This window comes from Lactuca saligna, chromosome 8, assembly GCF_052625555.1.
Source record: "Lactuca saligna cultivar CGN05327 chromosome 8, ASM5262555v1, whole genome shotgun sequence".
Lineage (NCBI taxonomy): Eukaryota > Viridiplantae > Streptophyta > Magnoliopsida > Asterales > Asteraceae > Lactuca > Lactuca saligna.
The window spans coordinates 215,727,192-215,740,349 of NC_136424.1; the positions used below are offsets into that span (position 1 = coordinate 215,727,192).

The 13,158-nt window shown below is 37.1% G+C and overlaps 2 protein-coding genes across 4 annotated transcripts; both read left to right on the top strand.

The window, feature by feature from the left end:
- The first annotated feature begins 323 nt into the window (after window positions 1-323).
- LOC145009171 (F-box protein At3g07870-like) lies at window positions 324-3,493 on the top strand. Of its 3 annotated transcripts, none has more exons than XM_078967846.1 (3): window positions 324-2,480; window positions 2,685-2,755; window positions 2,849-3,493. In XM_078967846.1, the coding sequence occupies exon 1, from the start codon at window positions 422-424 to the stop codon at window positions 1,640-1,642; it is 1,221 nt and encodes a 406-aa protein (XP_078823972.1). In that variant the 5' UTR covers window positions 324-421; the 3' UTR covers window positions 1,643-2,480; window positions 2,685-2,755; window positions 2,849-3,493. The 3 variants fall into 3 exon arrangements, with proteins under 3 accessions (XP_078823972.1, XP_078823973.1, XP_078823974.1); XM_078967847.1 differs by having other exon boundaries at window positions 2,695-2,755; XM_078967848.1 differs by lacking the exon at window positions 2,685-2,755.
- Window positions 2,379-3,344, top strand: LOC145010486 (uncharacterized). Its single transcript, XM_078969022.1, has 3 exons — window positions 2,379-2,480; window positions 2,685-2,755; window positions 2,849-3,344. The coding sequence occupies exons 1-3, from the start codon at window positions 2,379-2,381 to the stop codon at window positions 3,342-3,344; spliced, it is 669 nt and encodes a 222-aa protein (XP_078825148.1).
- Window positions 3,494-13,158: the final 9,665 nt, after the last annotated feature.

Below are 13,158 nucleotides of genomic sequence, written 5' to 3' on the forward strand. Positions count from 1 at the left end.
GTTTGAATTAATAAGCCTATATCGACAAGTGGACTACTTCGACACATAAGCTTCCCACGTAAGCTTATTGGACACATCAGCGTGCCACATAAGCATTGTAACCGGGAAACCTTCTAAAATAGTGCAATTAAAAGGTCAATTACGACTTTATTGGTCTAACGTACCAAAACAAAGAAAAAAACTTTAACGACCAAATTAGCCAAATATAAAAAGTTCCATATGCTAATGGGACATTATTATTATTATTATTATTATTATTATTATTATTATTTTATTTTATTTTATTTTTTTTTTAATTTTTTTTTTATATATCCAAACGCCCCCTAAAAAGAGGAGGTTATCGTGTTCCAGCTCCCACTCTGTAAACTCGACACTGGAACTAGTTCGTTGTAAGCCAAACCCTGATATCCACTGAATAACCATGTCGAAGGAACTCCCAAAAGATGTAATCATCGACATCCTCTCGCGTGTTCCCATCAGATACATCCTCCGTTTCAAATCCGTCTCCAAATCATGGTACGCCCTTTTCAAAAACCCTAAATTCATAACCAAACATTTCGAAAATCAAGCCACAAGCTCCGATGTCACTGCCCTGGATGCATCTTTCCTTTTTACCCCTCACAAGTCGTCGTCTCCCCCTACCGCCGCCGCTAATCGTAACGTTGGATTGATCCTATCGAACTCTGAAAAACCAATCAAAATTCCCATTGAGATCGACATCCCGTTTCTCAGCATCTCAAAACCCTTACGGGTCTGTGGCAGTTGTAATGGTTTAATCTGTTTGAGCATTTTGCCGATTGCATCGATTATCTTGTTATGGAATCCTGCTACTAGGGTTTTCAAAGATCTCCCTGTATCTCCAATTGATCGACCCCAAGCTGGTCCGATTAAGGTCGTATTAGGTTTTGCGTTTGATGATGTGACGAACGATTATAAGGTGTTGAGGATTGTGTATTACGGTTACCCATTGAATCAAGTGGAAATGTACTCGTTGAATACAAATACATGGAAGGAGATTAAGACTCGTGTCCAGTTCCTGATCTTTGAGTCATCGTGTAGTGTGTTCTTGAAAGGTAGGTTTCATTGGACAGCTATAGGGTTCGAGGAGATGCATGGGAAGAAGCTGATTGTGTGTTTTGACTTCCGTGAAGAGGCTTTTCACTATATCATGCCCCCTGAGTTCGATTTTGGTGGATGGGATGCTGAAGGTGAAGATTCAAGTATGTCTAAAGTCAGTTGGACTGCTGTAGCTTTTAAGGGTTCATTAGCAGTGATTGGTTCAGCTGGGAATGGATCTGGGAAGAGGTTTGAGGTGTGGGTGATGAAAGAATATGGGGTGGTTTCTTCATGGACAAAGTATAGGTCTTTTGAACTTCAAACCAAAGTTGGGAGGCCATTGGGGTGTGGATTGAAAGGTGAGTTTTTGTTAGAGAAGGATAATAATCAGTTGGTTTTATATGATTCAGATTCTCAGAGGATCAAGAATTTGGGGAATCATGGAGTTGCTTATTGGTCTGATGTGTTTAATTATGTTGGAAGCTTACTTCCTATCAATGGAGGGAAGGTTGCTCAAAGGACCAATTTATCTTCTGTGGTTCCTGACATCTTCTTTGTTCGAAAGATGGACCTTACAATCGAGTAATTTTCTCTGCTAATCTTTATCTTTGACTTAATGTTGCTTAATTAGATTACTATCTATCACACCCTGTTGTAGTTGTTGAAACTTATTTCATATCAGTATGTTGTTTTCAATCCACGTTATAGATATATGTTGTGTTATCTATCATCTTCTATTTTCCCAATTTGCCTTTTGATCTTGTAGAAGATTGGAGAATTGATTAAGAATGAAGTCAAAAATAATAATTGTTACAACATAAACTTTAAAGTAACAAAAATGGAATAGTGTCACTAACATATACAAGAAAATCGATTTAACTTGTTTCTAAAAGGAATAAAACCTTGATTTCATTTGAAATCTAGTGTTTGAGCTTGAAATAAGTGTGATTCTTTATAACATTTTCAACCTCTGAATATGTTATCCTTTTATGAATTATGATATATTATAAGTAACAATATGTTGATATTCTTTTCCCATATACAATGTCTATAATCCACTAGTTTTATCATGACAAAAAGAATAAGATACCTTATATCTAGAACCTACCACAAGTGCATCTTTTTTTAACGGACATAATAAGAGAATAAAGCAAGCTAAGTGTGAAATTTGAATCTCAGCACACAATCAAAAAAGTGGAAGGAATCAATCCTTAAAATATATATACGACTACAATTGCTTCTAAAATTCCCATTCTATAAAAAGTAAAACACTGCTTTTTATATGCGTGTACAATTTAATCCTCTAGCAGTGTTTTTCTAACATGAATAGCCGCAACAACAATCTCATGAACACTGTCTATTGGCAACATGCCGATGCACCTTATGAAGTATCTTCAATATCACTTGTTCCTAGCTCTATGCATGTAAGTAACTGCTATTTTATAATCTTTTTAAATACTTTCTCAAAATCTTGGATTACAACAAAGTTGAATTGATATTCGAATGAGTATCTTACTCTAATTCATTCAAAGTACAAATCCAAACACCCTTTGAAGTTCTTGCAACATACAATACAATCATCATCGGATTTTTCAAGATAATTAAGTTAATCTTTTAAAAACCTTTAGGGTGTTGTAGGGCGAACGGGTTCATTGGGGTCCACTCAGGACAGAGTGTATGGGATACCCTTTTCCTTTAGGTAATATTTTAACGTTCGGTGTCTAGATTTATTAAGTTTTGTTTCCATTAAGTCAAAAAGAAACAACACCTCAAACTTTTATGTTTTCATTAGGGCTACATCTCAACCTCCGATACAAAACCTATCACGCAACACCACCAATCAAAGAAACGGATACCTGAGGCAAACATCGACCACCCAATCTCCAATTTTAACCGAGCAAAATAAAGGGCTTGAGAAGCTTAAGAAAGAAATTTACAACCCGGGGTTGCAAAGGGTAAGTTTATATTATAGGGATCCTGATTTTAGAGCCAAATCACGTGAGAAAAATAACAAAGAAGATGGCAAAAGATGTGCGGTTTGTTTAGACGATTTTGAAGCGGGAGAAATGGTGACATTGACACCGTGTAATCATATGTTTCATGGAGATTGTATTGTGCCATGGGTGAAGAGTAATGGTCAATGTCCGGTTTGTCGGTTTGTTATTAGTGATAGGAGTAAAGAGCGTGAAGGAATGGGAACGAGTGATAATCATGGGGTTGTGGTGGGGGGTGATATTGTTCCACGAGATTTGATTGATTTTATTAGAAATATGGAAGGTAGAGGTTGATCTTGAAAGGAATAGTGTGTGATGTTTGGCATTTTTCTTATTTTGTATCTAATCGAAGAAAGAAATGATGCCACTATGTGTCTTCATTTTGTAGATGTATATATGTCAAATGCAAGAAATATTAATGTATGTCTATTCATTTGTTTTTATAGTGTTTTACTTTTTATTTCTTAATGTTATAATTGCTACGCCTCGGATATTTAGGCAATTTAGGTTTTATTTATGTTAGAGCAGTGTTTAGCTACTAACTAAGGAAATCCATTGCGGATGGAGGGTGTTTAACATCTTCACATGAGTAAATGACGTGACAGGTATTTAAACAATCACATGAATAGTAATCAAGTTCCAAATTTCAACATCTTCACATGTTTTGATAAACATACCAATCACATGAATAGTAATCAAGTTCCAAAACGTATAACTAACATCTCTAATGTTTCAACATCTTCACATGTTTTTGATAAACAAGCCATGTCATATGTCAAGATCATCATACAATTTTTCATAATAATTTAACAAAAATTTGGATGTTGAGTGATAAAATCTATTAAAAAAGAAGCTGGACGTACCTATGTAGGTGGAAAAAGTTTGAAACTTGATTACTATTTGGTGTTGTCCCTTAGTTAAAACTAAAAGTTGCCAACTCTCCGCCTTCGCGCGGGTTGCAAACATATTTGTCCATTGTCAATAGAGGTTTAGTTTTGAGAACTATTTGGTTCATCATGTTATTTCTTTAGGTTTATACGATTAACTTCAATTTATACCGTTGTATGAAAACATATTATATGTGACAAAAGTTATTTGAGAAACGCACGTTGTATTGTTTGTGGGGACCAAAGTTGCCCACATATGAAAGTGTAAAGACCAAATCTACAAATTTTCTATTATGTAGGGATTAATTTTATAGTTTTTTAAACGTTTCTGTAAAAAAGTTACACAACGATATTTTCTATAAATTATGGGACAATTTTTGTAATTTTTTTTAAAACTATGTACCGATTTTGTAAAAAAAATATTAGACATTTTCTATAAATTATGAGGAAAATTTTTATAATTTATTTTCTACATAAGGATCAAATCTTTTAACATACAAAATCTTAAACATATGGATTGTTTTTGTAATTTAAAAAAAAAGTTTATAGGGACCATTTTATAAATTAAAAAATTATAATGACTAAATTTACCAAAATATGAAACTTTTATGACAAAACTGCTTGAAGACATTACTTCATAAGTCCATCGCTTTTTATTATATAGAGTAATGTTTTTAGATGTGAATAAAATGTTAATATGCATTTTTGGTCAAAAGCAGAATTTTAAGAAGTAAAATATTATCATAATGCATCATGAACAACAAGTTTATGCATTACATAAAAAATATTTCTTATACTATCAACGAGTGAAAAGGTCGAATATAAGAATTAAGTGTGTTCAATTGTACTTGACAAATTCATACCATAATTTAAGAAGTTTTAGTTAGATTCAAACTTGAATCCTAATTATCTCGACACAGTCTCCTTAAATTCCTTCAATTTGACTGCCACTACCAATTGCAACTTTCACCATGACGCCTTCATTGATCATCTTATGATCTCAAAATCCCCACTACTACTTCTCCCTTCACCATCCACCGCTTTCACCGTCACCGGAGCATCACATAACCATCTATATTCCTATTTTGATTTACAGAAGTGAAACAAACTTATTTAACATTCGCACATAAGGTGTTTGATATAATTACTTACTGAATTAGTTGTTTTATTTTTTTTGTTTCTAAGTATGATAATAATGGCTCTGGAAAGAGGTAAGTTTCTTCTTTCTTTACTGTAAATGCCAATCATGATAATCTCTTTCCAAAATGATCCTGATGACTATAACTTTTTGATTTGAAGCAAAGAATGGCAAATGACTTTAGTAAAATATAGTAAAATAGCAATAATGATAATCAAAGTAAACCAATGTGAGTTTTTTGTTTTTTTGACTTTTTTCTTCCAAAGCATTACAACTACATAGAAAATGTTTTGAAAATATATGGAGTCAAATTGATAAATCTGGATGCATATGAACTTTTTTTTTGCTTAATCCTTTTTTCTTAGGTTGGTCTGAATTTTGTTTTCCAAGAAACATGATGATTACAATCATGACATCTATATGATATTATGCATCATTTGTGGTGAATGTGTTATTGTAATACTTTTCTATTTATTTTTCATTTTTTCAAACATCATTGTAAAACTAGGTAGATGGACGTGGTGTTTTATCTGAAATAAAAGCAGAGAAATTGCTTCTGGATCCTATATCAAAATTGCTTTTAGAAAGCATTAAAGGTATTTCTTAACATTATGATTGTTAGGTCTTTTAAATAACTGACATTTGTTTCAAATATTTTGGTGTTGTTTTTTTTAATAGAAGGATCATGTTGATGGTTTAGTTTATATAAATGGAGAAATTCATAATTTGTTCGAAAACAGAACATTATATTATATTTTATAATTTAAAGCAAATAAATTTCAAAGAGTTGTCAAGCAGCCTGTTTGAATGTGTATAAATATGTTAAGCGTCCTTCTCTTCACTAGGAAGACTTTTGTTTATCCAAAAAAACATTGCTTTTAAAATATATGTTATAAGTGAGTCATTTCTTTCTTTTTTTTATCACTAATTTTTGGGGTTATGACTTTTATTAATAAGCTTATGATGGTGTTCACTACTGATAGATCAAAGAAATAATTAAATGATATGCGTAATATCTTTTAGTTCCTTTGTAACATCCTGTTTATTAAATAAATAAATAAATTAATTAATGTACAGTAACCCTAAAATCAATAATTATATAGCAAGGTGTTGGTCTCGAGGAGCTAATTGTCACAATTTTAGAGATTGGGGGTTAAAAATGTAAAATCTGAATTCGGGTTGTAATTAATTATGAAGACAGGGGCTGTTGGGTACATTTCGGACTTAATTTGAAGGGATTTTGGATGGCTGGGGTTCAAAGGGTAAATAGTGGATTTGTTTTGAAAAAAAAGGGAGACGAAGGGACCATTCTTGACATTAGGGCATTAAGTTTCGTAGGGCTCGGGTATACAACCCACACAAACCCTAACCCTAACTAAACCATCTCCAACGGTCACCCTCCTTATACCTCCCATCCTTTCCGCCCGTTGCCACCATTGACCTCGTTCTCCAGCCACCAAACGCCATCGAGCCGTCCTTGTCACTGGCAACATTGAAGACCGACGATGAGTGGAGGACAGACTCCAGGCACTGCTGCTTCATCACCCGCCATTAGTAACCACCGCTGTCGGACCTTGCTACCTTGCTGTTGCCGCTGTTGTCATTTCTGACGAGAAGAGAAGCCAAGAATCGGAGTTGGGTGATAAGGAGGTTATTGTGGCATTCATTCCATCAGAGAGGGTGACTCCTTCTCTTCCTTTCGTTGTTGTGGTTCTGATGACTCCAACCGTCGTTGTTAGCCCCCGTTGTGGCCGCTAGAACTGTTGTTGTCGTCGTCATGCACCATCAAGTGGTGGTTGCATCCATAATTATAAAGCAGAGCTTGCTATGTGTGTTGCTACTTGATTGGGAACCAAAAGAAACCACCGCCACCACCGTGAGGTGGTGGCTGCCATCGTGAAACAACTGTTGTCGCCCCCGTGCACCACCAGGTGGGTGGCTGGGGTCGTTTTGTGAACATATAACGTGTGTGCATTTCTATTGAGTGTATGTTGTGTGTGATTTGCTTTTTCGAAAAGCGAGAACAGCCACCACCACCATATACCACTATCGGCCACCACTAGGGTGAGAGAGTGTGTGTGTGTTTGTGTTTGCATTAGTGTGTGTGTTATTTGGGTTTTCTCTTTGTAATATTGTAACCGATGCTAGAATAATAAAAGAAACTCATAACCACCACCGTGAGGTGATGGCCATCGAGCCGAACTTATAACCGGCAACATTGAAGACCGATGATGAGTGGAGAGCAGCCTCCAGGCACTGCTGCTTCATCACCCGCCATTAGTAACCACCGCTATCGGGCCTTGCCACTTTGCTACTGCCGCTGTTGTCATTTCCGACGAGAAGAGAACCCAAGAATCGGAGTTGGACGATAAAGAGGTTATTGTGGCATTCATTCCATCAGAGAGGGTGACTCATTCTCTTCCTTTCGCTGTTGTGGTTCCGATGACTCCAACCGTCGCTGTTAGCCACCGCTGTGGCCGCTAGAACTGTTGTTGCCGTCGTCATGCACATCAAGTGGTGGTTGCGTCCATAAATGTGAAGCACAGCTTGATGTGTATGTTGTTGCTTGATTGAGAACCAAAAGAAACCACCGCGGTGGTGGCTGCCATTGTGAAACAACCGTTGTCGCCCCCGTACGCCACCAGGTGGGTGGCTGGGGTCATTTTGTGAACATATAACGTGTGTGTGCATTTCTGTTGAGTGTATGTTGTGTGTGATTTGCTTTGTCGAAAAGCGAGAATAGCCACCACCACCGTGAGGTGGTGGCTGCCACCATATACCACCATCGGCCACCACTAGGGTGAGTATGTGTGTGTGTGTGTTTGTGTTTGCATTAGTGTGTGTGTTTTTTGGGTTTTTTCTTTGTAATATTGTAACCGATGCTAGAATAATAAAAGAAACTCATAACCACCACCGTGAGGTGATGATCGCTGTTGACCACCACTACCCGATGTGGTAGTGGGTGTTTCCCGACTGATGAAACCCTAATGGGCCTAATAAAACCCCAATAGGCCTAATAAAACCCTAATTGATCTAAGGACTTAGTTTTGGGCCTATTGGGCTATGATTTGGATGGAAACCCTAATTAGGGTTTAGAAAACCCTAATATTGGATATATGGGTTTTGGACTGTCGGGACTCGCATTTTGGATGACCGGATTGGGATTATGTGTAACGCTCATGTTTCTAGGCTAGGCACTAATGATGATGTAATATTCTAGGCCAACCTTTGTAACTTGTTTTGAAATATTAATGATGTATTATTTGATTATTATGTGTTTTATGTTTAATTATTATAATTTAATGAGTTAAGGATCAAAATAAGCGTCGAAAATAAATGTTAGATAAAGCCGATATCTATGAAGAAAGTTATAGTGGTTGAAATAAGGATTCCGGAGATATAAAGAATACCGAAATCCAAGTTATAATGAAGAAGTTATGACCTGTTGAAGTTTCGTAACAAAACCGACATGACGTTGTGTGTCGTAAAAAATAAATTTATGATAAAGTCCTTTTTAGCATTAATGATCTAAATCAAAGTCATAGTATTCATTAAACCGAGAATTTTCATAAAAAGAATGCCCAAATCTGACTTCGTATGATGAAATTATGATTTTTCTAAGTTTCAGCTTAGTCGTAGACAGCAAAAAACTCAAATTTTAGATTGAGCGATTTAGCCAACATGACCTAAACGAGAATCAAAGGTCTCGTCAATAGTAGTACAACGGTAAAAAGACAGACGAAAACGGATGCCGGATGAAGAAATTATGAATTTTTAACGGATTTTCCTGTCCAAGTCTGTTAAAAATAATAATTTTAAAAATAAATTCAAAATTAGCCAATGGAGTCTAAACGAAAGTTGTAGAGTATAATCTCACCTACGTGTGCATATAAAGAACGTCGAAAACGGAGCTCGTATGCGAAAGTTGTGAATTTTTGAAGTTCGAGGCACAAAAACGGAGAATTTTCGCATACACAAGGTTTGGGTTCGGCCACGTCGCCTCGCATGCGAGCCCGCCCCATGTACGCCTACTGATTCGAATGAACTGAGGTCTAGTCCGAAGTTTCCGCATGTCTCAGCCTCGCCACCTGCCTTGCCTCACATCCGATGTGTGCCCCTCCCCCTCGGAACCTGTCAGACGCGTGCCTTCTTTCCTTTCCCCTTTCGTCCGAAGCATCGCCCTATATAATGGGAGGTGCGAACCCACCCGGTTTTATTTGGACATTTTACACTTTTTACAGCTTACACCTTCTTTCAAGCTATTTTACATCCCCGAAGCCCTGGGATCATACCTAACACCCGAAGAACGTCCCGAAGTGCCTGAAGACCCTAAGAAATTTATCTTTTCGGTTTGAAGTTCAAACCTCGCAAGGCCCGATTCTCATTAAAGCTCCCGGTTTCATCGGAAATGATCATTTTAAGAAACAATGTGCTGCCCGTTTATCGTTAAATCATGTGAGTGTGTAGCCACTTTCATCTTACACATAGATATGAAGTATTTTCTACAAAATACGTGCTGTGTATATTTATTGTTTATTTATTTGAGATGGGTGTTGAATGAATGTTTTATACAGGTTTTAAAATGATTTAAACTGTATATGTATTTTTATCTACAAATATGTTGGGTATAATATGAGTAGATGAAATAGTTGGTGTGTGTGTGTGTGTGTGTTAAAAATGATGAGAGGCCTCGATGTCGTTGTTGCTTTTGTTGTTGTTGTAGTCATCTAGCGGAGTATAGATGATGACCACGGACCTTTCTAGACAGTCCAGTGGAACGCTTGCAGGCTCACAGCCTGTAGGTGTTGCTGAACTATATGTTCGATGGTGTACTCCATCCCCCTCATGGTTACCTTACGCACATATATGGTTGAGGACTCCCCTTAGCAGTAAATTCTATCCCGATGATGATCCTTAGGCTAGGTCCCTTATGATAGGTGTTTAGGGACGTAAAGTGAGGATAACGGGAACGGGTAATCAGGGTTATTGTTGTTTGATGATATTAATAAATTTATTGTTGGTTGATGAAATTAAAATCTTTATTATTATTTGTGGGTTGAAAACCCTATATGCTCACCAGGTTCCCAAGCCTAACCCACTCAACTTTCTGTATTACAGGTAATGGACCCCAAGCATAGTTGGAGGATGACAAGGGATTTTTGGATTATAGGCAAGTAGTTGTAAATAACTGCTGTAAGGCTTATAATATGTTGGTTATGATTTTGGTCTGTATCGGAACATAACATCCCGAGGTTTTGTTATATAATGAAAATACATTTCTTTAAAAAAAATGCTTTGATAAATTTTTTATCATATTTTGTTTTGGGGACAAATTTCGCAACATCTTTTGGAAGACTTCTCTAATTTTATTTTAAAAGCATAAACTAAATCGTTGTTTTCTAGCCGAGAAAAATGGGGATGTCACAGTTCATATTAGAGCATTAGTTTAAGCGAACTAGGAATTTGTAGGGTTTCTAGACTTAAACTTATAATGCTAAGTGATGATTTTGAGATGAGTGGCTACCATATTTTAGACACGAGCACTAATATATTTTAGGAAAGATGCGTAAAATGCTTTTATGTGATAAATGTTATATGTTTGCCATATATGCCATTATTTGTTCGGATCCATGGTCTGTTGCCGACTGCATCAGGAAACCTTATGTGTTCAGGATTCTAAGCGTACGACTACGATATTAGAACTAACATGTAGTGTTTCGGAGTGATGAAGATCTAAATTCGCCTTATTTGGTGTATAGATTATAATGGCAAGAACTCGAAGTAGAGCTGGAAATGCAAACAGATGTCAGCAACCTCAACCCCAAGTGGTGGAGCACGTGCCAATAGCAAAAGCTGCACTAGAACCAATCACAATGATAGGAGTGCAAGCCATCATTCAAGCCATGATGGCTGAACAAAGGGGCGAAATGAGACAATTGTTGTTGAACATCAGGAGTGAACCTTCAATACCTATTGAACAACCTGAATTAAATGACGATCAATCAGAGGAAGGAAATTACAGTAGATCTGTTGGTCAAATTGAACCACTTGTGGTTAGGAGGAATAACCATGAGGATGGAGTAGAGAGAAATGGATTCAAGTATAAAGACTTTATGACTTGTAAGCCATCAACTTTAACTGGAAAAGAAGATCCCGTCGGAGTAATGGATTGGATCTCAGAAATGGAATTGGCCTTCATGACATGTGGTTGTCAAGGCAAGTTACAAACCATATTTGCAGTGCGTCAGTTCAGAGGTGGCGTTGTTCGCTGGTGGAACACTTTGGGGAAGATCCTAAGCCCTAATGAGCCACTGCAACTGACTTGGGTAAAGTTTTTGGTGCATTTTAAGTGCAAGTACTACTCTGCCCAAAATCTGCTTGAGTTGGAAAACCAATTTCTAACATTAAAGAAGGGAAGCATGACCATCGATGAATACACTAATAACTTCACAGACAAAATGGAGTTTGCTTTGCGTATTGTCCCAGACGAGCTGACAAAAATCGACAGGTACGCAAAGGGACTTCCATGGGAGTATGCAGTGCCAGTGCGCCACACACTTACTTTGGAGGCACTATCTGGGCTGCCAAGTCTGTTAAAGATATGATTAAAGGGAGAGCTTCCAACAAGTTTGAAGTTGGCGAAAAGAGAAAGTTTGAAGGAAATTCAGGTTCCAACAAGAAGAAGAAGTTCTCGAAGTCCGGTTCGAGGAAATTCGGAGGAGGAGCTGAAGTGAAATGGTGTGACAAGTGAAAGAAGAAACATGTTAGGAAATGTAGAGAGGAAATCACTTGTTACAAATGTGGAAAGCTTGGGCATTATGCCAGTGAATGCATGTTTAATAAGAAAGTATGTTATTGGTGCAATGAAGAGGGGCACATTGTGAGGCATTTCTCGAAGAAGAAAGAGGCAACAAAGTCTAATCTTCAACCAAAACGAAAACCCAGAGCTTTCCAAACGACATTAGAAGCCACAAAGGATGCAACAGATGTCGCTTTAGGTACCTTTCTTGTAAATGGATTGCTTGCCAATATATTGTTTGATTCCAGAGCGAATTAATCCTCTATATCACATAAATTTTGGTGAAAGACTAGCATTGCCTATAGATAATCTAGATGATGCTCTAATTGTAGAAGTTGCTAGTAGCAAATTCATACCTGTTAGCGATTGTATTAATAACATTGTCATCGACATGAATGGAAATGAATTCCTTAAGAAGCTGTTACCTATTGAGTTAAATGGTTTCGACATCGTCCTAGGAATGGATTGGCTTAGCGTCAATGATGACAAAATACTGTGCAAGAAAAAGATAGTAAGGGTAAACCCGCCTGGAAAAGAGTCGTTTATGGTATATGGAGATAAGCACAGAGTAAATTCTGGAATCATTTCCCTAATGAAAGCCAGAAAATGTTTATCTAAAGCGCACCTTAGACTTGGCATTCATGATCAATGCTAAGAAGGAGAAAAAGGATATGCAAAGTATACCAGTGGTGTGTGACTATCCGAAAGTTTTTCCCAAAAATCTTCCTAGATTGCCTCCTAATAGACAAGTCGAGTTTAGAATAGACTTGTTACTAGGAACAACACCGATAACAAAAGCCCCATATCGATTAGCACCGATGGAGATGAAGGAGCTTATGACACAACTTCAGGAGTTGTTGGACAAAGGTTTCATTAGCCCTAGTTCATCACCCTAGAGAGCTCCTGTAGGTGTTGGTGAACTATATGTTCGATGGTGTACTCCATCCCCCTCATGGTTGCCTTACAGACATATATGGATGAAGATTCCCCTTAGCAGTAAAGTCTATCTCGATGATGATCCTTAGGCTAGGTCCTTTATGATAGGTGTTTAGGTATGTAAAGTGATGATAACGGGAGCGAGTAATCAGGGTTATTGTTGGTTGATGAAATTAATAAATTTATTGCTGGTTGACGAAATTAAATTTTTTATTATTATTTATGGGTTGAAAACCCTCTATGCTCACCAGGCTCTCAAGCTTGAACCACTCAACCTTTTTTGTATTACAAGTAGTGGACCCCTGGCAAAGTTGGAGGATGACGAGGGATTTTTGGATTATAGGCCAG

Excerpts from the sequence above, each read along its gene's own strand:
- LOC145009171 (XM_078967846.1), top strand. The coding sequence starts at position 422 with ATGTCGAAGGAACTCCCAAAAGATGTAATCATCGACATCCTCTCGCGT.
- LOC145010486 (XM_078969022.1), top strand. The coding sequence starts at position 2,379 with ATGAATAGCCGCAACAACAATCTCATGAACACTGTCTATTGGCAACAT. Across the intron at positions 2,481-2,684 it reads TTGTTCCTAGCTCTATGCAT|GGTGTTGTAGGGCGAACGGG; the intron begins GTAAGTAACTGC and ends AAAAACCTTTAG. Across the intron at positions 2,756-2,848 it reads GGGATACCCTTTTCCTTTAG|GGCTACATCTCAACCTCCGA; the intron begins GTAATATTTTAA and ends TGTTTTCATTAG.